Raw genomic sequence first — 26,910 nt, 5'->3', positions numbered from 1 at the left:
TTTTGAGGAAGTGACAAAAACGGTTGATGAAGGAAGGGCCGTGGATGTCGTCTATATGGATTTCAGTAAGGCATTTGACAAAGTCCCACATGGCAGGTTGGTTAAGAAGGTTAAGGCTCATGGGATACAAGGAGAAGTGGGTGGAGAACTGACTTGGCCATAGGAGACAGAGGGTAGTGGTCGAAGGGTCTTTTTCCGGCTGGAGGTCTGTGACCAGTGGTGTTCCGCAGGGCTCTGTACTGGGACCTCTGCTATTTGTGATATATATAAATGATTTGGAAGAAGGTGTAACTGGTGTTATCAGCAAGTTTGCGGATGACGCGAAGATGGCTGGAATTGCGGATAGCGAAGAGCATTGTCGGGCAATACAGCAGGATATAGATAGGCTGGAAAATTGGGAGGAGAGGTGGCAGATGGAGTTTAATCCGGATAAATGCGAAGTGATGCATTTTGGAACAAATAATGTAGGGAGGAGTTATACAATAAATGGCAGAGTCATCAGGAGTATAGAAACACAGAGGGACCTAGGTGTGCAAGTCCACAAATCCTTGAAGGTGGCAACACAGGTGGAGAAGGTGGTGAAGAAGGCATATGGTATGCTTGCCTTTATAGGATGGGGTATAGAGTATAAAAGCTGGAGTCTGATGATGCAGCTGTATAGAACGCTGGTTAGGCCACATTTGGAGTACTGCGTCCAGTTCTGGTCGCCGCACTACCAGAAGGACGTGGAGGCATTGGAAAGAGTGCAGAGAAGGTTTACCAGGATGTTGCCTGGTATGGAGGGTCTTAGCTATGAGGAGAGATTGGGTAGACTGGGGTTGTTCTCCTTGGAAAGACGGAGAATGAGGGGAGATCTAATAGAGGTGTACAAGATTATGAAGGGTATAGATAGGGTGAACAGTGGGAAGCTTTTTCCCAGGTCGGAGGTGACGATCACGAGGGGTCACGGGCTCAAGCTGAGAGGGGCGAAGTATAACTCAGACATCAGAGGGACGTTTTTTACACAGAGGGTGGTGGGGGCCTGGAATGCGCTGCCAAGTAGGGTGGTGGAGGCAGGCACGCTGACATCGTTTAAGACTTACCTGGATAGTCACATGAGCAGCCTGGGAATGGAGGGATACAAACGATTGGTCTAGTTGGACCAAGGAGCGGCACAGGCTTGGAGGGCCGAAGGGCCTGTTTCCTGTGCTGTACTGTTCTTTGTTCTTTGTTCTTTGAGAGTTATAGAACAAAGAAATCTAAGGGTACGTATTCATAGCTCCTTGAAAGTGGAGTCACAGGTGGACAGAGTGGTGAAGAAGGCATTCGGCATGCTTGGTTTCATCAGTCAGAACATTGAATACAGGAGTTGGGACATCTTGTTGAAGTTGGGCAAGACATTGGTACGGCCACACTTGGAATACTGTGTACAGTTCTGGTCACATTATTATAGAAAGGATATTATTAAACTAGAAAGAGTGCAGAAAAGATTTACTAGGATGCTACCGGGACTTCATGGTTTGAGTTATAAGGAGAGGCTGGATAGACTGGGACTTTTTTCTCTGGAGCGTAGAAGGCTGAGGGGTGACGTTATAGAGGTCAATAAAATAAAGAGGGGCACAGATCAGCTAGATAGTCAATATCTTTTCCCAAAGGTAGGGGAGTCGCAAACTAGAGGGCATAGGTTTATGGTGAGAGGGGAGAGATACAAAAGTGTCCAGAGGGGCAATTTTTTCACACAGAGGGTGGTGAGTGTCTGGAACAAGCTGCCAGAGGTAGTAGTAGAGGCGGGTCCAATTTTATCTTTTAAAAAGCATTTAGATAGTTACATGAGTAAGATGGGTATAGAGGGATATAGACCAAATGCGGGCAATTGGGATTAGCTTAGGGGTAAAAAAAAAGAGCGGTATGGACAAGTTGGGCCGAAGGGCCTATTTCCATGCTGTAAACTTCTATGACTCTCCACCAGGCTTGTCCAGCCTTTTCATGTTGGGGGCCACACATGGGGTCAGAGAACAAAGTTCAGAACAATACGATTTGCCATAGCATTGATGTATGTATGCACGTCTGTGCGTGTGTAAGGGTGAGTTTGGCGAGAGGCAGGGGAATGCGCTGCGAACTGTTGGGGGAAGGAGCAAGAGCACGGGTAAGACCAGTGGACGGCAGTGAGAGTCGGGAAAGGGTTAGCCATGCTCTACACTGTCCCCATTAAACACTCCCAGGGTAGGGTTAGATTCAGAGTAAAGCACTTTCCATACTTTTCCATCATATCCCATTCATTTATAAAAGAAAAATAAGGGCACTCACCTCTTGCTTTTTGCTCTTGGGATATGGCCAACACTGGCTCGGCCACATTTCATGCTGATCTCTTGTGATTCTGAAGCCATTAACAGTCAGGCACTTGGTGACAAGCTGGAAAGCAGGAGCGAGAAGTGAAGGCAATATGATGAAGGGGCCAAGGGATCCAAATATGTAATTGATTGCTGTGACTCAAAGATCTCTGAGTCCTGCTGCCAGACTGCGCCTTGTAAGCACAACCTGTTTGCACGCTGTTTCTATCACAGGCCATAACTTTCTTACAATATATCAATCAACAAACTCCAATGCCACGAGTTGCTCATTTCAAGTGACCAGACTACAGACTATACCTCAACAACAGCACGGTAGCACAGTGGTTAGCACTGCTGCTTCACAGCTCCAGGGACCTGGGTTCGATTCCCAGCTTGGGTCACTGTCTGTGTGGAGTTTGCACATTCTCCTCGTGTTTGCGTGGGTTTCCTCCGGGTGCTTCGGTTTCCTCCCACAGTCCAAAGATGTGCGGGTTAGGTTAATTGGCCATGCTAAATTGCCCCTTAGTGTCCCGGGATGCGTAGATTAGAGGGATTAGCGGGTGGATATGGGGATAAGGCCTGGGTGGGATTGCGGTTGGTGCAGACTCGATGGGCCGAATGGCCTCTTTCTGCACTGCAGGGTTTCTATGATATTAATCACTGATGTTCATCTAGCCTATCTTTCCCAGTTTTCCAGCTGAAAAGTGAACATTTGGAAAGGAACAAAACACCTTTAGACATTCCATGTTATACCTCTTGTCTTTCCCAAGCGATTACAATAGGTTATTCTAATGATTTTTTGGTTAATTATTTATTGAGAGCCGGGAAAGTGAAGGGAATGACACAAGCAAACCCTAGGATTTAAACAGATACAAGGTAGAAAAGTAGCAAGAAGTGACTCGTACTGCAAGTAAAAAACTGCAAAGAGATACTGCAGCACAAGAAAGAATGGCGAGAGGATGTTTTCCATAAAACACTCAGCTAAACTACTGATAACTTCATCTCGATAAAGAAATTAGCCTGAAAATAAAAGAACCTAATTGAATCAGAAAGTCTGGAGGTTGGAGAATTCAAGTCTTATGGGAAGTTGATAAAAACACTGAAAGTGACAGCAGCACAAGGGAAGGAGCTGAACTGTAGTGAATAACTAATGTTTCTTTTCAGTCTTAAGTTTATTTCTTTTAAGTTAATAGTGCAATATTAATGACCATCAATATTATTGCAACCACCTCAGTCCTGTGCAATGAACACAGATCCCTGAAGATAACAGGACAAGTTGATAAGGTGGTGAAGAACATTTATGGAATACTTTCCTTTATTGGCCAAGGTAATATATATGAGAGCAGGGAGGTTATGCTGGAACCAAATAAAATATTAGTTAGGCCACAACTTGAGTACTTTGTGCAGTTCTGGTCACCTCATTATAGATTTGATGTGATTACACTGGAGAAAATACATTGGAGATCTACAAGGATGTTGCCAGGACTGGAAAATTGCAGCTTTGAGAAAAGATTGGATTGGTGGTACAGTAGCACAGTGGTTAGCACTGCTGCTTCACAGCTCCAGGGACCTGAATTCGATTCCCGGCTTGGGTCACTGTCTGTGTGGAGTTTGCACGTTCTCCCTATGTCTGCGTGGGTCCCCTCCGGGTGCTCCGGTTTCCTCCCACAGTCCAAAGATGTGCAGGTTAGGTTGATTGGCCATGCTAAAATTGCCCCTTAGTGTCCTGAGATGCGTAGGTTAGAGGGATTAGCGGGTAAATGTGTAGGGATATGGGGGTAGGGCCTGGGTGGGATTGTGGTCGGTGCAGACTCGATGGGCCAGATGGCCTCTTTCTGCACTGTAGGGTTTCTATGATTCTATGGCTGGGTATTGTGTTCCTTGGAACAGAGAAGGCCGAGGGGAGATTTGATTGAGGCGTACAAATTATATGGGGCCTGCATAGAGTGGATGATAAGGACCTATTTCCCTTAGCCAAAAGGTTCAGTGACTAGGGGACATAGATTTGAAGTGATGGATTGGAGGACAAATGAGGAACATTGTTTTCACTCAGAAAATCGGGGTTTGGAACCCACTGCCTGGAAAGGTAGCACCTGAGGAACAGATACTCCTGCTTGAGTACTCCTGCTTGAGTACTGCTGGGGGGGACAGCCCGCCTGGGGGAAGCAGCAGTGACCGTGTCTCCGCAGTGGAGTCCAGCCCTGTAACTCAGAGGGCTAAGGAAAAGAGGAGGAAGGCGGTATTAATCGGGGACTCGATGGTGAAGGGGACAGACAGGCGTTTCTGCGGAGGTAGGCGGGATTCTCGCATGGTGGTCTGCCTCCCTGGGGCCGGGATCCAGGATGTCGCTAGTCGCGTCCCGGAAATCCTGAGGTGGGAGGGAGAGGAGCCTGAGGTAGTGGTACATATTGGTACCGCTGATGTGGGTAGGAAGGGAGAAGGGGTCACGAAAAAGGAGTACAGGGAATTAGAGAGACAGCTGAGAAAGAGGAAAGCAAAGGTAGTAATCTCAGGATTACTGCCTGTGCCACGGGAAGGTGAGGGCAGGAATGGAGTGAGGTGGAGGATGAATGTGTGGCTGAGGGACTGGTGCAGGGGGCAGGGATTCAGGTTCCTGGACCATTGGGACCTCTTTAGGGGCAGGGGTGATCTGTATACAAAAAATGGGTGGAACTTGAATCACACGGGGACCAATATCCTGGCCGGTAGGTTGGCTAAGGCTACTGGGGAGAATTTAAACTAGATAGGTTGGGGGGAGGGGAGCTGGAAGAGTTGACCGGGATCAAGGAACTAATTGATGGGGGGGAGGATGCAGGGGTAAGGGGAATTACAAAATTAATGGTAGAGGAGAGGGTGCAAGTGAATGAAGGCGGTAATTTAGATAAGGGAGTAGAGGGAGAGGGTGTTCGCGACTCATCAAAGCGGGTCCAGATAAAAGCTGGAATAAGGACACTTTGCCTGAATGCACGAAGCATTCGGAACAAGGTAAATGAGTTGATGGTGCAAATCAGCACAAGTGGGTACGATCTAGTGGCCATTACAGAAACGTGGCTGAAAGGTGACCAGGACTGGGAGATGAATATCCAGGGGTATCAGGCATTTAGGAAGAATAGACAGGAAGGAAAAGGTGGTGGGGTCGCGCTATTAATAAGAGATAATATCAGGGTAGTACTGAGGGATGACATAGGCTCTGAGGAACAAAACGTGGAATCATTATGGGTAGAGATGAGGAATAGTAGAGGGAGAAAGACACTAGTAGGTGTGGTATATAGGCCCCCAAATAATAATGTTGAGGTAGGGAGGGCTGTAAACAAGCAGATAAGGGATGCGTGTAAAAACGGAACGGCAATAATCATGGGGGACTTCAACATGCACATTGACTGGCAGACTCAAGTCGGTAAGGGTGGAATGGAGGAAGAGTTCTTAGAATGCTGTCGGGATAGTTTCCTTGAACAGCATGTTACGGAACCGACGAGGGAACGAGCTATTTTAAATCATAGAATCATAGAAACCCTACAGTGCAGAAGGAGGCCATTCGGCCCATCGAGTCTGCACCGACCACAATCCCACCCAGGCCCTACCCCCACATATTTACCCGCTAATCCCTCTAACCTGCGCATCTCAGGGACAATTTTAACCTGGCCAATCAACCTAACCCGCACATCTTTGGACTGTGGGAGGAAACCGGAGCACCCGGGGGAAACCCACGCAAACACGAGGAGAATGTGCAAACTCCACACAGACAGTGACCCGAGCCGGGAATCGAACCCAGGACCCGGGAGCTGTGAAGCAGCAGTGCTAACCACTGTGCTACCGTGCCATTTTGGATCTGGTATTGTGTAACGAGGTAGGTAGAATTAAGGATCTTATTGTGAAGGACCCTCTTGGGTCTAGTGACCACAATATGGTCGAATTTCTGATTCAGATGGAAGAGGAGAAAGTTTGGTCCCAAACCAGTGTCCTCTGTTTGAACAGAGGGAAATATGATAGGATGAGGGATGAATTGGCTAAGGTAGACTGGGAGAGCAGGCTGGCAGGTAGGATAGCTGAGGAACAGTGGAGGATTTTTAAGGAGATCCTTTTCAGTTCTCAGCAAAAATATATTCCAGCAAAAAACAAGGATTGTAAGAAAAGGGAGAACCAGCCGTGGATAACGAAGGAAATAAAGGAGAGTATTAAAATAAAAACAGCTGCGTACAGAGTGGCCAAAAATAGTGGAGAAACAAGTGATTGGGAAAAATTTAAGAAACAACAAAGAGAGACTAAGAAAGCGATAAAGAAAGGAAGGATAGACTATGAAGCTAGGCTAGCAATTAATATAAAAAATGATAGTAAAAGTTTTTATAAATATATAAAAAGGAATAGAGTGGCTAGAGTGAATGTTGGACCCTTGGAGGACGAGAGGGGGGAGTTAATAGTGGGAAATGAGGATATGGCTGAGTCTTTAAATAAGTTTTTTGTGTCGGTCTTCACGGTGGAGGACACAAATAGTTTGCCAAATATTAACGATAGAGGGTTGGCAGCAGGAGAAATACTTAATACGATTAATGTTACCAGAGAAGCAGTGCTGGGTAGACTAATGGGACTGAAGGTGGACAAGTCCCCGGGTCCGGATGGAATGCATCCCAGGGTATTGAAAGAAATGTCAGAGGTAATAGTGGATGCGTTAGTGATTATTTATCAAAACTCGTTGCATTCTGGGGTAGTGCCGGTTGATTGGAAAACGGCTAATGTTACGCCGCTGTTTAAAAAAGGAAGGAGACAAAAGGCGGGTAACTATAGGCCGGTCAGCTTAACGTCTGTAGTAGGGAAAATGCTGGAATCCATTATTAAAGAAGAGATAGCAGGGCATCTGGATAGAAATGGTTCAATCAATCAGACGCAGCATGGATTCATGAGGGGAAAGTCGTGCTTGACGAACATGTTGGATTTTTATGAAGATGTGACGAGGGCGGTTGATGGAGGAGAACCGGTGGATGCGGTGTTTTTGGATTTCCAAAAGGCGTTTGATAAGGTGCCCCATAAAAGGCTGCTGAAGAAGATTAGGGCACACGGAGTTGGGGGTAGTGTGTTAAAGTGGATTGGGGACTGGCTATCCGACAGGAAGCAAAGAGTCGGAATAAATGGGTGTTTTTCCGTTTGGAGGAAGGTAACTAGTGGCGTGCCGCAGGGATCGGTACTCGGGCCGCAACTGTTTACCATTTATATAGATGATCTGGAGGAGGGGACGGAGTGTAGGGTAACGAAGTTTGCAGACGACACAAAGATAAGTGGAAAAGTGAATCGTGTGGAGGACGGAGAAGATCTGCAGAGAGATTTGGACAGGCTGAGTGAGTGGGCGAGGATATGGCAAATGGAGTATAACGTTGATAAATGCGAGGTTATACACTTTGGAGGAAATAATAACAAATGGGATTACTATCTCAATGGAAACAAATTAAAACATGCTACCGTGCAAAGGGACCTGGGGGTCCTTGTGCATGAGACGCAAAAGCCCAGTCTGCAGGTACAACAGGTGATCAAGAAGGCAAATGGGATGTTGGCCTATATTGCGAAGGGGATAGAATATTAAAGCAGGGATGTCTTGATGCACCTGTACAGGGCATTGGTGAGGCCGCAGCTGGAATACTGTGTGCAGTATTGGTCCCCTTATATGAGGAAGGATATATTGGCATTGGAGGGAGTGCAGAGAAGGTTCACCAGGTTGATACCGGAGATGAGGGGTTTGGATTATGAGGAGAGGCTGAGGAGATTCGGTTTGTACTCGTTGGAGTTTAGAAGGATGAGGGGGGATCTTATGGAGACTTATAAGATAATGCGGGGGCTGGATAGGGTGGAGGCGGAGAGATTCTTTCCACTTAGTAAGGAAGTTAAAACTAGAGGACACAGCCTCAAAATAAAGGGGGGTCGGTTTAAGACAGAGTTGAGGAGGAACTTCTTCTCCCAGAGGGTGGTGAATCTCTGGAATTCTCTGCCCGCTGAGGTGGTGGAGGCTACCTCGCTGAATATGTTTAAAGCGCGGATGGATGGATTCCTGATCGGTAAGGGAATTAAGGGTTACGGGGATCAGGCGGGTAAGTGGTACTGATCCACGTCAGATCAGCCATGATCTTATTGAATGGCGGGGCAGGCTCGAGGGGCTAGATGGCCTACTCCTGCTCCTATTTCTTATGTTCTTATGTTCTTAGATAAGTAGGCAGATTTTGGCAAGGTGTAAAAGTAGCAGGGTTGTTGTGGTGGGAGATTTTAACTTCCCCTATATTGACTGGGACTCACTTAGTGCTACGGGCGTGGATGGGACAGAGATTGTAAGGAGCATCCAGGTGGGCTTCTTGAAACAGATAGTCCAACTAGGGAAGGGGCCATACTGGACCTGGTATTGGGAAATGAGCCCGGCCAGTTGATCAATGTTTCAGTAGGGGAGCAGTTCGGGACCAGTGACCACAATTCAGTAAGCTTTAAGGTACTGATGGATAAAGAAAAGTGTAGTCCTCAAGTTAAGGAGCTAAACTGGGGGAAGGCTAATTACAACAATATTAGACAGGAACTGAAGAATGTAGATTGGGGGCAGATGTTTGAGGGCAAATCCACATCTGGCATGTGGGAGGCTTTCAAGTGCAAGTTGATAGTGATTCAGGATCACCACATTCCTATAAGGATGAAGGATAAATATGGCAAGTTTTGGGAACCTTGGATAACGAGAGATATTGTGAGCCTAGTCAAAGATAAAAAGGAAGCATGTGTCAAGGCTAGGAGGCTGGGAACACACAAATCAAGTGTGGAATACAAGGAAAGCAGAAAGAAACTTAAGCAAGGAGTAAGGAGGGCTAAAAGGGGTCACGAAAAATCATTGGCCAGCAGGATTAAGGAAAATCCCAAGGCTTTTTATACATATATAAAGAGCAAGAGGGTAGCCAGGGAGAAGGTTGGCCCACTCAAGGACAGGGGAGGGAATCCATGCATGGATCCAGAGGAAATGGGCGAGGTATTAAATGAGTACTTTGCGTCAGTATTCACCAAAGAAAAGGACTTGGTGGATAATGAATCTGGGAAAGGGTGTGTAGATAATTTGAGTCATGTTGAGATCAAAAAGGAGGTATTGGGGTTCTTGAGAAACATTAAGGTAGAGAAGTCCTGATGGGATATATCCAAAAATACTGAGAGAGGCAAGGGAGGAAATTGCTGGGGCCTTGAGAGAAATCTTTGTATCCTCACTGGCTACAGGGGAGGGGTACACGTAGTAAGAAGTCTCACAACACCAATAGCCAAGATTGCCAAGTTCCGCACACACGAGGACGGCCTCAACCGGGATCTTGGGTTCATGTCACACTATCTGTAACCCCCACGACTTGCCTGGGCTTGCAAAATCTCACTAACTGTCCTGGCTGGAGAAAATACACATCTTTTTAACCTATGCTTAACCCTCTCTCCACTCATATTGTCTGTACCTTTAAGACTTGATTACCTGTAAAGCATTCCAACCATTATTTTGTAAATTGAGTTTGTGTCTTTACATCCCTGGTTGTGAACAGAACTCCCACTTACCTGATGAAGGAGCAGCGCTCCGAAAGCTAGAGGCTTTTTCTACCAAATAAACCTGTTGGACTTTAACCTGGTATTGTGAGACTTCTTACTGTATTTACCCCAGTCCAACTGCCGGCATCTCCACATACAGGAGAGGTCCCAGAGGATTGGAGAATAGCCAATGTTGTTCCTTTGTTTGAGAAGGGTAGCAAGAATAATCCAGGTAATTACAGGCCAGTGAGCCTTACGTCAGTGGTAGGGAAATTATTGGAGAGGATTCTTCGAGACAGAATTTACTCCCACTTGGAAATAAGTGGACGTATTAGCAAGAGGCAACTTGGTTTTGTGAAGGGGAGGTCGTGTCTCACTAACTTGATCGAGTTTTTCGAGGAAGTGACGAAGATGATTGATGAGGGTAGGGCAGTGGATGTTGTCTACATGGACTTCAATAAGGCCTTTGACAAGGTCCCTCGTGACAGACGGTGACTGGCAGAAGGTGACATCACATGGGATCAGAGGTGAGCTGGCAAGGTAGATACAGAACTGGCTCGGACAGAGGGTAGCAGTGGAAGGGTACGTTTCTGAATGGAGGGTTGTGACTATTGGCGTTCCTCAGGGATCAGTGCTCAAACCTCTGCTGTTTATAATATATTTGATTTGATTTATTATTGTCACATGTATTAACATATAGTGAAAAGTATTGTTTCTTGCGCGCTATACAGACAAAACATACCGTTCATAGAGAAGGAAATGAGAGAGTGCAGAATGTAGTATTACAGTTATAGCAATAAAACATTGTTAGAGAGTTTAAAAGAGTTAGAATGAAGTTTGAGAAGCATAGAATGAGAGTAAAAGATAGAATTAGAATGTATGCTAGGCACAGCTTGCAAGAAGTCACCTCGCTCTGGCGCCATCTTGGAATTTCATGGAATATATATAAATGATATGGAGGAAAACGTAACTGGTTTGATTAATAAGTTTGCGGACGACACAAAGGTTGGTGGATTTGCGGATAGCGATGAGGAACATCAGAAGATACAGCGGGATATAGATCAGTTGGAGACTTGGGTGGAGAGATGGCAGATGGAGTTTAATCTGGACAAATGTGAGGTAATGCATTTTGGAAGGTCTAATACAGATAGGAAATATACAGTAAATGGCAGAACCCTTGAGAGTATTGATAGGCAGAGGGATCTGGGTGTATAGATACACAGGTCACTGAAAGTGGCAACGCAGGTGGAAAAGGTAGTCAGAAACGTATACGACATGCTTGTCTTCATTGGCCAGGGTATTGAGTTTAAAAATTGGCAAATTATGCTGCAGCTTTATAGAACGTTAGTTAGATCGCACTTGGAATATAGTGTTCAATTCTGGTTGCCACACTACCAGAAAGATGTGGAGGAAATGTCCACTCCATCTGACGAAGGAGCAGCGCTCCGAAAGCTAATGGTATTTGCTACCAAATAAACCTGTTGGACTTTAACCTGGTGTTGTTAAAACTCTTAGGGTTTTAGTTCAGTCAGGCAGCATGGTCGGTACAAGCTTTGAAGGCCGAAGGTCCTGTTCCTGTACTGTAATTTTCTTTATTCTTTGAAATCCTCTAATCTCCAGGGCTGCAGACCAAGTGCTGGAAAACGAGATAAAAGCAATATACTGTGGATGCTGGGATCTGAAACAAAAACAGAGCTCTGACGAAGGGCTATCCAGACTCGAAACATTGAATCTGATCTCTCTCCATAGATGCTCAGACCTGCTGAGATTTTCCAGTATTTTCCCCTTTTGTTGCTAGAAAATGAGGCTCGTTTTTTTGCACTGGTGCAGACATGATGGGCAGAACAGCCTCTTTCTGTGCCATAATCCTGTCTATGTTTTCTAAATATCTGAAAAGGCAGGGATGAGGGAGAATGTGGGTGAGTGGCAGAATATAATTTTCTCCTTAGGAGAGCCAGCACAAACACAGTGGGCTGATGGCCTTTTTCTGAGCTGTCACAATTCCATGATTCTAACATACTCCACACAATGAAAAGTCCAGGATGCTTCATGTCCTGGACAACCTCATCTACAAAAAGTGTCATTAGTTGGAAGCACTTGAACTCCAGGATTCAGAGCTGCATTACTGACTGCTACCATGAGTCTGTGAACTACAAGTCCAAGGCAGGGGAATGGCACGATGTAAACTGTTCCTTTAGAGGACCAGCACAGACACAATAGGCTGTCTGACCTCTTCCTATGCTGTAAATATTCTACAATTGTTCTGTAAGTGGATAAATTGTCAAAACAGCAGTCAAAGTAGGAGGGGGGTCAATTAGGGGTGATTTACACATGGGGGCAGGGTGTAGGTAAGACCAAGGAACTAAAAATAAAAACATACTAAAAGGAGTGGCCATCCATCTCCTCAAGCCTGCTCTGATGTTCCATATGATCATAGCTGATCCGATTGTGGCCTTGACTCTACGTCCTTGCCGCCACTCGCACCCCGGCCCATTACCCTTGACTCCCTTGTAGACCAAAAATGTGTCTAACTCATCCTTGAATACCAGAGTTTTAGTGTTGGGCAGAGGTAATTATACAGGCCTGAGGAAAGAGTTGGCCCAAGTAAACTGGGCACAAATAATTGAGGGCAGGATAGTTGAGGAACCATGATGGATGTTCAGGGAGATATTGAATACCTCTCAAACTATATTCCTGAGAGGAAGAGGAATTGTAAAAGGAAGAAAAACGCTCCATGTCTAAACATGGAAGTCAAAGAGGACATAAAGGCAAAACCTAGGATATACCAAACTGCAAAAGCTAACAGCAAGCTGGAGGATTGGGAGAACTTTAAAGTTCAGCAAAAGGCTGCTAAAAATAGATTCAAAAGAGCTAAGATGAGCTAGGAAACTAGCAGAAAACATAAACACAGATACCAAAAGCTTCGAAAAGTATATAAAAAGGAAGAGAATAGCTAAAGTAAATGTTGGTCCTTTAGAGGGCGATACTGGTGAGGTATTAATGGAAACACAGAGATGACAGAGACACTAAACCAATATTTTGCCTCAGTCTTCACGGTAGAGAATAATGAAGTTTTTCCAAAAACTGCAGTTAATGCAGAGCAACTTGGTGCAATAACCATCACGAGGGAGAAGGTATTGAATAAACTAATGGGATTAAAGGCAGGTAAGTCTCCAGGACCTGATGGCCTGCCCCCTAGAGAGGCGTATGTTAGGTCCAGGCAACTGAAAACAGATGGAGCTCTGGAGGAATACAGAGAGAGTAGGAAAGAACTCAAACGGGGAGCTAGAAGGGCAAAAAGAGGTCACGAAATGTTCTTGGCAGACAGGATTGAGGAGAACCCTAAGGCATTTTATTCAAATGTTAGGAACAAAAGAGTTGTCAGGGAAAAAGTCGGACCTCTCAGGGACAAAGGAGGGGAATTATGCTTAGAACCCAAGGGAATAGGGGAGATCCTAAATGAATACATTGCATCGGTATTCACAAAGGAGAGGGACTTGTTGACTGGGAGTGTCTCAGAGGGAGGTGATGACCCGTTAGAGAGAATCTCCATTACAAGGGAGGAAGTGTTAGGTTTTTTGGGTAACATTAAAACTGACAAATCCCCAGGGCCTGATGGCATCTATCCTAGACTGCTCAGGGAGACAAGAGATGTAATTGCTGGGCCTCTGACGGAAATCTTTGTCTCTTCATTGGACACAGGTGAGTTCCCTGAGGATTGGAGGATAGCGAATGTGGTACCATTGTAAGGGACTGAGGAAAATTTGTGGGGAAGACAGTTACCAGTGTTCTTTGTCCTTTGTGGGCTTCAGTGTCCTGTTTGCCGGGTGGGTGCTGTAAACAGGATGCTGTTGGTTGAGTGATGTGGGCTGGGCCAATGGGATTGTTCTGGGGGCGGGAGAAAAAAAAAGGCGCCAGGAAGTGAAGCAGTGCAGAGAGAGGGGCAGAGCTGGAGAGGCAGAGAGCTGAAGGTGCAGAGAGAGGGGCAGAGCTGGAGAGGCAGAGAGCTGAAGGTGCAGAGAGAGAGGCAGAGCTGGAGAGGCAGAGAGCTGAAGGTGCAGAGCTGAAGGTGCAGAGCTGAAGAGAGAGTGCTTTTTCCAGGCAGGGAGAATTCGGTTTGGAGGGAGAGGCAGCCAGGCGTTCCCCTGCCTGTTCTTTTCATTACTGCCGAGGAGGACAGCATTCAGCACACTGGACCTACGTTGCTGCACGGATAGCTCGCGGCACCTCTGCCTCCTGCGGCATCATCTTCCACACGTGTCTCTCTCCTGGACTGTGTGTGGGTGTCGTGAGTAACTGGTGGGGACTATACAGTCCAACTGGATCAGTATCTACGAATGTGTTACAGAGGATGAGTTTCCCCATATGTGCACCAACGGTTATAGATCAGAGCTCACTGTTTTATGTCTGTTAATGATATGTGTTATTAAATTTATTTTTGATATTCCGACTTACAGTACTGACATTTATGGGTAAACAGGGAATTAGCCAAATCAACATCAACCGCTAGGAATTCGGGATCCTGTTGATTGAATATTTAAATAGAAGCCCCATATAGTGGTCAGCAGGGGGTTACACCATTATTTAAGAAGGGTAGCAGGGATAACCCGGGTAATTATAGGCCAGTGAGCTTGACGTCCGTGGTAGGGAAGTTGTTGGAGAGGATTCTTAGAGACGGGATGTATGCGCATTTAGAACGGAACAATCTCATTAGTGACAGGCAGCATGGTTTTGTAAGAGGGAGGTCGTGCCTTACAAATTTGGTGGAGTTTTTTGAGGAAGTGATAAAAACGGTTGACGAAGGAAGGGCCATGGATGTCATCTCGATGGATTTCAGTAAGGCATTTGACAAAGTCCCTCATGGCAGGTTGGGACCTCTGCTATTTGTGATATATATAAATGATTTAGAAGAAGGTGTAACTGGTGTTATCAGCAAGTTTGCGGATGACACGAAGATGGCTGGACTTGTGGACAGCGATGAACATTGTCGGGCAATACAGCAGGATATAGATTGGCTGGAAAATTGGGCGGAGAAATGGCAGATGGCATTTAATCCAGATAAATGCGAAGTGATGCATTTTGGAAGAACTAATGTAGGGGGGAGTTATACATACAATAAATGGCAGAGCCATCAAGAGTATAGAGATACAGAGGGACCTAGGTGTGCAAGTCCACAAATCCTTGAAGGTGGCAGCACAGGTGGAGAAGGTGGTGAAGAAGGCAAATGGCATGCTTGCCTTTATAGGACGGGGTATAGAGTATAAAAGCTGGAGTCTGATGTTGCAGCTGTATAGAATGCTGGTTAGGCCACCTTTGGAGTACTGCGTCCAGTTCTGGTCGCCGCACTACCAGAAGGACGTGGAGGCTTTAGAGAGAGTGCAGAGAAGGTTTACCAGGATGTTGCCTGGCATGGAGGGTCTTAGCTATGAGGAAAGATTGGGTAAACTGGGCTTGTTCTCCATGGAAAGACAGAGAATGAGGGGAGATCTAATAGAGGTGTACAAAATTATGAAGGGTATAGATAGGGTGAACAGTGGGAAGCTTTTTCCCAGGTCGGAGGTGACGATCACGAGGGGTCACGGGCTCAAGGTGAGAGGGGCGAGGTATAACTCAGATATCAGAGGGACGTTTTTTTACACAGAGAGTGGTGGGGGCCTGGAATGCGCTGTCAAGTAGGGTGGTGGAGGCAGACACGCTGGCATCGTTTAAGACTTACCTGGATAGTCACATGAGCAGTCTGGGAATGAAGGGATACAAACGAATGGTCTAGTTGGACCAATGAGCGGCACAGGCTTGGAGGGCCGAAGGGCCTGTTTCCTGTGCTGTACTGTTCTTTGTTCTTTGTTCTTATTAAAGGAGATGGCAGCAGAGATATTGATTTTGATTTGATTTATTATTGTCACATGTATTAACATACAGTGAAAAAGTATTGCTTCTTGCGCGCTGTACAGACAAAGCATACTGTTCATAGAGAAGGAAACGAGAGTGCAGAATGTAGTGTTACAGTTATACCTCGGGTGTAGAGAAAGATCAACTTAATGCAAGGTAAGTCCATTCAAAAGTCTGACAGCTGCAGAGAAGAAGCTGTTCTTGAGTCGGTTGGTACGTGACCTCAGACTTTTGTATCTTTTTCCCGAAGGAAGAAAGTGGAAGAGAGAATGTCCGGGGTGCGTGGGGTCCTTAATTATGCTGGCTGCTTTGCCGAGGCAGCGGGAAGTGTAGACCGAGTCAATGGATGGGAGGCTGGTTTGCGTGATGGATTGGGCTACATTCACAACCTTTTGTAGTTCCTTGGGCAGAGCAGGAGCCATACCAAGCTGTGATACAACGAGAAAGAATGCTTTCTATGGTGCATCTGTAAAAGTTCATGAGAGTCGTAGCTGACATGCCAAATTTCCTTGGATTAATTGGGTGTGATATTTCAAAATTCCTTGGATTCTGGTAAGGTCCTGGTGGATTGGAAACACACTAAAGTGACGCCCTTATTCAAAAAGGGAGAAACGCAAAAGGTAGGCCAGTTTGCTTGACCTCTGTGGTGGGGAAGTTGCTGGAGGAGATGAATGAGCATTTGGAAAGATAAAGCTCAATCCACCATTGTCAGCACGGTTTTATGAAGGGAAAGTCATGCTTGACAAACCTGCTCGAGTTTTTTGAGGACATTACCAGAAAGGTGGATAGTGGAGAGCCTATGGATGTGGTATATTTAGACTTCTGGAACCGTTTGACAAGATGCCGCATAAAAGACTACATAGAACATAGAACAGTACAGCACAGAACAGGCCCTTCGGCCCACGATGTTGTGCCGAGCTTTATCTGAAACCAAGATCAAGCTATCCCACTCCCTATCATCCTGGTGTGCTCCATGTGCCTATCCAATAACCGCTTAAATGTTCCTGAAGTGTCTGACTCCACTATCACTGCAGGCACTCCATTCCACACCCCAACCACTCTCTGCGTAAAGAACCTCTGATATCCTTCCTATATCTCACACCATGAACCCTATAGTTATGCCCCCTTGTAATAGCTCCATCCACCCAAGGAAATAGTCTCTGAATGTTCACTCTATCTATCCCCCTCATCATCTTATAAACCTCCATCAAGTCTCCCCTCAGCCTCCTCCGCTCCAGAGAGAACAGCCCTAGCTCCCTCAACCTTTCCTCATAAGACCTACCTTCCAAACCAGGGGTTTGCATCCTGGCAGCATCCTGGTAAATCTCCTCTGCACTCTTTCCAGCGCTTCCACATCCTTCTTATAGTGAGGTGACCAGAACTGCACACAATATTCCAAATGTGGTCTCACCAAGGTCCTGTACAGTTGCAGCATAACCCCACGACTCTTAAACTCCAACCCCCTGTTAATAAAAGCTAACACACTATAGGCCTTCTTCACAGCTCTATCCACTTGAGTGGCAACCTTTAGAGATCTGTGGATATGGACCCCAAGATCTCTCTGTTCCTCCACAGCCTTCAGAACCCTACCTTTGACCCTGTAATCCACATTTAAATTAGTCCTACCAAAATGAATCACCTCACATTTATCAGGGTTAAACTCCATTTGCCATTTTTCAGCCCAGCTTTGCATCCTATCTATGTCTCTTTGCAGCCTACAACAGCCCTCCACCTCATCCACTACTCCACCAATCTTGGTTTCATCAGCAAATTTACTGATCCACCCTTCAGCCCCCTCCTCTAAGTCATTAATAAAAATCACAAAGAGCAGAGGACCAAGCACTGATCCCTGTGGCACTCCGCTAGCAACCTGCCTCCAGTCCGAAAAATTTCCATCCACCACCACCCTCTGTCTTCGATCAGATAGCCAGTTACCTATCCAATCGGCCAACTATCCCACACCTCCTCACTTTCATCATAAGCCGATCATGGGGGACCTCATCAAACGCCTTACTAAAATCCATGTATATGACATCAACTGCCCTACCTTCATCAACACACTTAGTTACCTCCTCAAAAAATTCTATCAAATTTGTGAGACACGACTTTCCCTTCACGAATCCGTGCTGACTATCCCGGATTAATCCGCATCTTTCTAAATGGTCGTAAATCCCATCCCTAAGGACCTTTTCCATCAATTTACCAACCACCGAAGTAAGACTAACCGGTCTATAATTACCAAGGTCATTTCTATTCTCTTTCTTAAACAGAGGAACAACATTCGCCACTCTCCAGTCCTCTGGCACCATCCCCATGATGTGGAGATGCCGGCATTGGACTGGGGTAAACACAGTAAGAAGTTTAACAACACCAGGTTAAAGTCCAACAGGTTTATTTGGTAGCAAAAGCCACACAAGCTTTCGGAGCTGCAAGCCCCTTCTTCAGGTGAGTGGGAATTCTGTTCACAAACAGAGCATATAAAGACACAAACTCAATTTACATGAATAATGGTTGGAATGCGAATACTTACAACTAATCAAGTCTTTAAGAAACAAAACAATGTGAGTGGAGAGAGCATCAAGACAGGCTAAAAAGATGTGTATTGTCTCCAGACAAGACAGCCAGTGAAACTCTGTGGGAGTTACAAATAGTGTGACATGAACCCAATATCCCGGTTGAGGCCGTCCTCGTGTGTGCGGAACTTGGCTATCAGTTTCTGTTCAGCGACTCTGCGCCGTCATGTGTCGCGAAGGCCGCCTTGGAGAACGCTTACCCGAATATCAGAGGCCGAATGCCCGTGACCGCTGAAGTGCTCCCCAACAGGAAGAGAACAGTCTTGCCTGGTGATTGTCGAGTGGTGTTCATTCATCCGTTGTCGCAGCGTCTGCATAGTTTCCCCAATGTACCATGCCTCGGGACATCCTTTCTTGCAGCGTATCAGGTAGACAACATTGGCCGAGTTGCAAGAGTATGTACCGTGTACCTGGTGGATGGTGTTCTCACGTGAGATGATGGCATCTGTGTCGATGATCCGGCACGTCTTGCAGAGGTTGCTGTGGCAGGGTTGTGTAGTGTCATGGTCACTGTTCTCCTGAAGGCTGGGTAGTTTGCTGCGGACAATGGTCTGTTTGAGGTTGTGCGATTGTTTGAAGGCAAGAAGTGGGGGTGTGGGGATGGCCTTGGCGAGATGTTCGTCTTCATCAATGACGTGTTGAAGGCTCCGGAGGAGATGCCGTAGCTTCTCCGCTCCGGGGAAGTACTGGACAACGAAGGGTACTCTGTCCACTGTGTCCCGTGTTTGTCTTCTGAGGAGGTCGGTGCGGTTTTTCGCTGTGGCGCATTGGAACTGTTGATCAATGAGTCGAGCGCCATATCCTGTTCTTATGAGGGCATCTTTCAGCGTCTGGAGGTGTTTGCTGCGATCCTCCTCATCCGAGCAGATCCTGTGTATACGGAGGGCTTGTCCGTAGGGGATGGCTTCTTTAACGTGTTTAGGGTGGAAGCTGGAGAAGTGGAGCATCGTGAGGCTATCCGTGGGCTTGTGGTACAGTGAGGTGCTGAGGTGACCGTCCTTAATGGAGATGCGTGTGTCCAAGAATGCAACCGATTCCGGAGAGTAGTCTATGGTGAGTCTGATGGTGGGATGGAACTTGATGTCATCATAGAGTTGTTTCAGTGATTGTTCACCATGAGTCCAAAGGAAGAAAATGTCATTGATGTATCTAGTGTATAGCATCGGTTGAAGGTCCCGTGCGGTGAAGAAGTCTTGTTCGAACCTGTGCATGAAGATGTTGGCATATTGAGGTGCGAATTTGGTCCCCATGGCTGTTCCGTGTGTCTGGATGAAGAACTGGTTGTTGAAGGTGAAGATATTGTGGTCCAGGATGAAGCGGATGAGATGTAAAATTGCATCTGGAAACTGGCAGTTGTTGGCGCTGAGCACTGAGGCCGTTGCAGCAATGCCATCGCCATGGGGGATGCTGGTGTAGAGTGCCGAGACATCCATTGTGACAAGGAGCGCTCCTGGTTCAACTGCTCCATGTGTGCCGAGTTTCTGTAGGAAGTCCATCGTGTCGCGACAAAAGCTGGGGGTTCTTTGTACAATGGGTTTCAGGATGCCCTCGACATAGCCGGAGAGGTTCTCGCACAGGGTCCCATTGCCCGATACGATGGGACGGCCGGGTGTGTTTGCCTTGTGTATCTTCGGGAGGCAGTAGAGATCTCCAACGCGGGGAGTACGTGGGATGAGAGCACGGAGGGTGTTCTGAAGGTCCGGATCAAAGGTCTTGATCAGAGTGTTGAGTTGACGGGTGTGTTCTTTGGTCGGATCTGCAGGTAACTGTCTGTAGTGTTCCTCGTTGTTTAGTTGTCGGTACACTTCTTTGCAGTACTACTACTAATGCATTTTGGTAGAGCTAATGTAGGGGGGAGCTATACGATAAATGGCAGAACCATAAAGGGTGTAGATACGCAGAGGGACCTGGGTGTGCAAGTCCACAGATCCTTGAAGGTGACGTCACAAGTGGAGAAGGTGGTGAAGAAGGCATATGGCATGTTTGCCTTTATAGGACGGGGCATAGAGTATAAAAGTTGGGATCTGATGTTGCAGATGTATAGAACGTTGGTTCGGCCGCATTTGGAATACTGCGTCCAGTTCTGGTCGCCACACTACCAGAAGGACGTGGAGGCTTTAGAGAGAGTGCAGAGGAGGTTTACCAGGATGTTGCCTGGTATGGAGGGGCTTAGTTATGAGGAGAGATTGGGTAAACTGGGGTTGTTCTCACTGGAAAGACAGAGGATGAGGGGAGACCTAATAGAGATGTATAAAATTATGAAAGGCATAGATAGGGTGAACGGTGGGAAGCTTTTTCCCAGGTCGGTGGTGACGTTCACGAGGGGTCATAGGTTCAAGGTGAGGGGGGGGGGAGGTTTAACACGGATATCAGAAGGATATATTTTACACAGAGGGTGGTGGGGGCCTGGAATGCGCTGCCAGGCAAGGTGGTGGAGGCGGACACACTGGGAACGTTTAAGACTTATCTAGATAGCCACATGAACGGAGTGGGAATGGAGGGATGCAAAAGAATGGTTCAGTTTGGACCAGGGAGCGGCGCGGGCTTGGAGGGCCGAAGGGCCTGTTCCTGTGCTGTATTGTTCTTTTGTTGTTCAAGTCACTGTGAACAAGGATGTAGTTAGAACATTGTCTGGGCTGAACATTGATTAAGAAGAGCTATGAGAAAGATGAGAAATCAATCTTAATATCGATAAGTCACTAGAACTGGATTGGATGCATGGGAGGATGCTGGAGGAAGTAAGGGTGTATTTATGATGAGATAGTTAATAATAACGATGGATAAATAAGAGTAATTTGAGAACAGTCAATCCTAACATGATTCTGCTTTTATTTACTCCCTAAAAGCAGATTTCAGTTTCCATCTCAAGACCTAATTGAGGATGACTGTCTAATGGCAAATGATAAAATAAGGCAGCTGTAATGAGTTAATTAGGTGGCTAGTTTGAATGAATTTCTCTAGCAAGCAGTGCTGACTCACTTCTGTAGAATTTTATCCAGATTAAATAGAGGTGCTCTTGTTAAATGCAGAAGTAAGCAAGAATGCCGGCAGCATTTGTTCACTGAACTTGAGTGTGACTTTGTGAAGTTGGTCATGTAAATTGTTACCTTAACTTTGAATAAAAGAATGTGGAGAGTGGGGGACCAATTTAAAAAGGTGTGGACAGTGGCACGGAGAAAACTCAGTGTGACATTACAGGGAAAACACAAAGTGGTTGGTGAGCATTTTGCTCATTAATCTTTCAAAATTTGTAGAATTTATTGTAAGGTTTTATTAACAAGGTTGACCAGCAATAATAAAGTATATTGGGACAGTAATGTTTATTAGCTAATAATAAAGATGACAAGGCAGATGATGTGTCAAGACGGCAGAACATGGCAGTTCCTGGACACCAGTGTGATCCAGGACAAACATGTCTGTAGTAACTGTCTGCAGTTTGCGGAGTTTTAACTCAGAGTCAATGAACTGGAAGCTGAGCCACGGGCACCGCAATGCTTCAGGGAAGGAAATGTTCCAGGAGATGGCGACACACATTATGATAGAGGCTTTTGATTTTGTCAGGGACAGAAGGGTGTGACTCTGAGTTAGTCGGGTAAGGGGATCAAGAAGCCTGAAGTGGGAGAGCCTCAGCCCTTTCAAATGTCCAAAAGGTTCAAGGTTCTTACAGCTTGTTTGCAGGGTGGATGAGAGAATACAGGGAGCCATTCAAGTGGGGGAAGTTTGAAAGAATTCAGTGCAGTAGAAGACAGTATAGTCAGGGGATTAGCCACAGTTCTGTGCCGCTGAGAGCAAGTGTTCAGAAGCCTGTATTGCCTGCCCGCTCCTAGGATTTGGGACATCTACTTGGGGCTGGAAATTTCAGTAGGAGGGGTAAGATCCACTTGTCATGATCTATGTATGGACCAAAGAGATAGGCAGGACAAGGAAAGCGGTGTAACTAGGACAGTACAGAGGGCTATAAAATAAACATTGGAGACGAGGGATCAAGTGAGTGAAAATGTGATCATTTGATGAGAGACATCAAAGAAAGAGAAAGGGTAGCAATAAAGAAAATATTCAGAATGTGACATGAAGGGGCAAAGCCTACAAATTTTAGAATGTGCCAGCGCAAAAGGCTGGAACAAAGAGCAAAGAACAGTACAGCACAGGAACAGGCCCTTCGGCCCACCAAGTCTGTTCTGACACAGATGCCTCTGTGGATGGAAAAAGAATGGCTACAACAATGATATAACAACAATAACGGCAATAGTGGCTGTAAAATGGCTATTCTGGCTGGGAGCTACGTATGCTGGATTTTTTGTCAACTTATAGATTAAAACCAGATGCAGGTTGTAGAGAGGCTCTGTTCTGGGAGCTGTGATCTGACGCTTCCCAGATAAGGGAAATTGTTTACATTAACTGAAACAGCGTGGCTCTGATTTATATGGCTGCTATGTATGGGACATGTCAAACGAACTAGGATTCATGAAGGGAAAGTCGTGTTTGACGAATTTACTAGATTTTTATGAGGATGTGACTAGTGCGGTTGACAGAGGGGAACCGGTGGATGTGGTGTTTTTAGATTTCCAGAAGGCATTCGATAAGGTGCCTCACAAAAGGTTGCTGCAGAAGATTGGGGTACACGGAATTGGGGGTAAGGTGTTAGCGTGGATTGGGGATTGTCTATCTAACAGGAAGCAGAGAGTTGGAATAAATGGGTGCTTTTCTGGTTGGCGGTTGGTGACCAGTGGCGTGCCGTAGGGATCGGTGCTGGGGCCTCAACTGTTTACTATTTACATAGATGATCTGGAGGAGGGGACTGAGCTTAGGGTATCAAAGTTTGCTGATGACATGAAGATGAGTGGGAAAGCGGAAAGTCTGCAGAGAGATTTGGATAGGTTGAGCGAGTGGGCGAGGATCTGGCAGATGGAATATAACGTTGGCAAATGTGAGGTTATCCACTTTGGAAGAAATAATAGTAAATTGGAATATTATTTAAATGGAGAAAAATTACATCATGCTACTGTGCAGAGGGACCTGGGGGTCCTTGTGCACGAATCGCAAAAACTCAGTCTGCAGGTGCAGCAGGTGATCAAGAAGGCGAATGGAATGTTGGCCTTTATCGCGAGGGGGATAGAATATGGACCCGGACCCCAAGGTCCATAGGACTCTAAAATCGGCCCCGCAGGTGGAGGAGGTGGTTAAGAAGGCGTATGGTGTGCTGGCCTTTATCAATCGAGGGATTGAGTTTAGGAGTCCGGGGATAATGATGCAGCTTTATAAGACCCACGTCGGACCCCACTTGGAGTACTGTGCTCAGTTCTGGTTGCCTCATTACAGGAAGGATGTGGAAAAGATTGAAAGGGTGCAGAGGCGATTTACAAGGATGTTGCCTGGATTGAGTGGCATGCCTTATGAGGATAGGCTGAGGGAGCTCGGTCTTTTCTCCTTGGAGAGACGTAGGATGAGAGGAGACCGAATAGAGGTATATAAGATGTTGAGAGGCATAGATCGGGTGGACTCTCAGAGGCTTTTTCCCAGGGTGGAAATGGCTGCGACACAGGTTTAAGGTGCTGGGGGGTAGGTACAGGGGAAATGTGAGGGGGAAGTTTTTCACACAGATGGCGGTGGGCGAGTGGATTCAGCTGCCATCAGTGGTGGTGGAGGCAAACTCAATAGGGTCTTTTAAGAGACTCCTGGATGAGTACATGGGACTTAATAGGATGGAGGGTTATAGGTAGGCCTAAAAGGTAGGGATATGTTTGGCACAACTTGTGGGACCAAAGGGCCTGTTTTGTGCTGTAGTTTTTCTATGTTTCTATAAAAGCAGGGAGGTCTTGCTGCAACTATACAAGGCACTGGTGAGGCCGCAACTGGAGTACTGTGTGCAGTTTTGGTACCCTTATTTGCGAAAGGATATATTGGCCTTGGAGGGAGTGCAGAGAAGGTTCACCGGGTTGATACCGGAGATGAGGGGTGTAGCTTATGAGGAGAGATTGAACAGATTGGGTCTGTACTCGTTGGAGTTTAGAAGGCTGAGGGGTGATCTTTTGGAGACTTATAAGATAATGAAGGGGCTGGATAGGGTAGAGGTAGAGAGATTCTTTCCACTTAGAAGGGAAACCAGAACTAGAGGGCACAGCCTCAAAATAAGTGGGGGCCGGTTCAGAACAGAGTTGAGGGAGAACTTCTTCTCTCAGAGGGTAGTGAATCTCTGGAATTCTCTGCCCATTGAAGTGGTGGAGGTTACCTCGTTGAATATATTTAAATCACGGGTAGATAGATTTCTGATCGATAAGGGAATTAAGGGATATGGGGAGCAGGCGGGTAAGTGGAACTGATTCACTTCAGATCAGCCATGATCTTATTGAATGGCGGGGCAGGCTCGAGGGGCTAGATGGCCTACTCCTGCTCCTATTTCTTACGTTCTTATATAATGGCGCTCTTCAAAAGTAATTTCATTGGATGTTCAAGCCATGTGATCAGTTTCTGGTGACACAATTGGCTGGATGACAGAGAATCTTCTGGAAGCAAGTGGAGAATTGTGCATAAAGAGACATGTGAGTCCTTTGTTTGGCAGCAATAACTCGAAGAGACCAACAACCTGTGCCTGTGAGAAGGAGAAGACAGATTCTACATCAAGGATATTTCTTAGCCAAGGTTTTCCTGAACTCGGTGGTATCCAGTTTCAGTTAAATAGTTAAAGTTGACATTCAGTTAGAGTTAAAGTTCAGTGAAGATTTAATGAGTTGCAACTGTTTATGTTTGAGTTGGTACCAGAAGTGTTAAATAAAGAAATAATTGAATTACTGTCCTTGTTTGTCTCATTAAACTGGAATAGAACATAGAACAGTACAGCACAGAACAGGCCCTACGGCCCACGATGTTGTGCCGAGCTTTATCTGAAACCAAGATCAAGCTATCCCACTCCCTATCATCCTGGTGCGCTCCATGTGCCTATCCAATAACCGCTTAAATGTTCCTGAAGTGTCTGACTCCACTATCACTGCAGACAGTCCATCCACACCCCAACCACTCTCTGCGTAAAGAACCTACCTCTGATATCCTTCCTATATCTCCCACCACGAACCCTATAGTTATGCCCCCTTGTAATAGCTCCATCCACCCGAGGAAATAGTCTTTGAATGTTCACTCTATCTATCCCCTTCATCATTTTATAAACCTCTATTAAGTCTCCCCTCAGCCTCCTCCGCTCCAGAGAGAACAGCCCTAGCTCCCTCAACCTTTCCTCATAAGACCTACCCTCCAAACCAGGCAGCATCCTGGTAAATCTCCTCTGCACTCTTTCCAGCGCTTCCACATCCTTCTTATAGTGAGGTGACCAGAACTGCACACAATTTTCCAAATGTAGTCTCACCAAGGTCCTGTACAGTTGCAGCATAACCCCACGGCTCTTAAACTCCAACCCCCTGTTAATAAAAGCTAACACACTATAGGCCTTCTTCACAGCTCTATCCATTTGAGTGGCAACCTTTAGAGATCTGTGGATATGGACCCCAAGATCTCTCTGTTCCTCCACAGCCTTCAGAACCCTACCTTTGACCCTGTAATCCACATTTAAATTAGTCCTACCAAAATGAATCACCTCACATTTATCAGGGTTAAACTCCATTTGCCATTTTTCAGCCCAGCTTTGCATCCTATCTATGTCTCTTTGCAGCCTACAACAGCCCTCCACCTCATCCACTACTCCACCAATCTTGGTGTCATCAGCAAATTTACTGATCCACCCTTCAGCCCCCTCCTCTAAGTCATTAATAAAAATCACAAAGAGCAGAGGACCAAGCACTGATCCCTGTGGCACTCCGCTAGCAACCTGCCTCCAATCCGAAAATTTTCCATCCACCACCACCCTCTGTCTTCGATCAGACAGTCAGTTACCTATCCAATCGGCCAACTTTCCCTCTATCCCACACCTCCTCACTTTCATCATAAGCCGACCATGGTGGACCTTATCAAACGCCTTACTAAAATCCATGTATATGACATCAACTGCCCTACCTTCATCAACACACTTAGTTACCTCCTCAAAAAATTCTATCAAATTTGTGAGGCACGACTTGCCCTTCACGAATCCGTGCTGACTATCCCGGATTAATCCGCATCTTTCTAAATGGTCGTAAATCCCATCTCTAAGGACCTTTTCCATCAATTTACCAACCACCGAAGTAAGACTAACCGGTCTATAATTACCAGGGTCATTTCTATTCCCTTTCTTAAACAGAGGAACAACATTCGCCATTCTCCAGTCCTCTGGCACTATCACCGTGGACAGCGAGGACCCAAAGATCAAAGCCAAAGGCTCTGCAATCTCATCCCTTGCCTCCCAAAGAATCCTAGGATATATTTCATCAGGCCCAGGGGACTTATCGACCTTCAGTTTATTCAAAACTGCCAGGACATCCTCCCTCCGAACATCTATTTCCTCCAGTCTATTAGCCTGTAACACCTTCTCTTCCTCAAAAACATGGCCCCTCTCCTTGGTGAACACTGAAGAAGAGTATTCATTCATCACCTCGCCTATCTCTACTGACTCCATACACAAGTTCCCACTACTGTCCTTGACCGGCCCTAACCTCACCCTGGTCATTCTTTTATTCCTCACATAAGAGTAAAAAGCCTTG

At 46.1% G+C, this 26,910-nt stretch overlaps 1 protein-coding gene across 6 annotated transcripts in view; it reads right to left on the bottom strand.

Annotated features, from left to right (window-relative positions):
• Positions 1-26,910, bottom strand: part of LOC144510206 (uncharacterized) — a 91,922-nt gene that overhangs the window by 54,327 nt on the left and 10,685 nt on the right. For 4 of the 6 annotated variants that reach the window (XR_013500584.1, XR_013500585.1, XM_078239700.1 and 1 more), the window contains exons 2-3: positions 18,487-24,875; positions 2,287-2,391 (exon numbers count right to left, since the gene is read on the bottom strand). Coding sequence is in view for 2 of the 6 variants with exons in the window: in XM_078239700.1 (XP_078095826.1) it covers positions 2,287-2,391; positions 18,487-19,782 (1,401 nt within the window). In the remaining 4 variants the exon portion in view is untranslated. The remainder of the gene's footprint in view (positions 1-2,286; positions 2,392-18,486; positions 24,876-26,910) is intronic. The other 2 variants (XR_013500586.1, XR_013500587.1) reach the window with 1 other exon arrangement.

This window comes from Mustelus asterias, chromosome 22 (genome assembly GCF_964213995.1).
Source record: "Mustelus asterias chromosome 22, sMusAst1.hap1.1, whole genome shotgun sequence".
Taxonomy (NCBI): domain Eukaryota; kingdom Metazoa; phylum Chordata; class Chondrichthyes; order Carcharhiniformes; family Triakidae; genus Mustelus; species Mustelus asterias.
The sequence above is the reverse complement of the archived record's forward strand: the minus strand, read 5'-3'. Positions and strand labels throughout refer to the sequence as shown.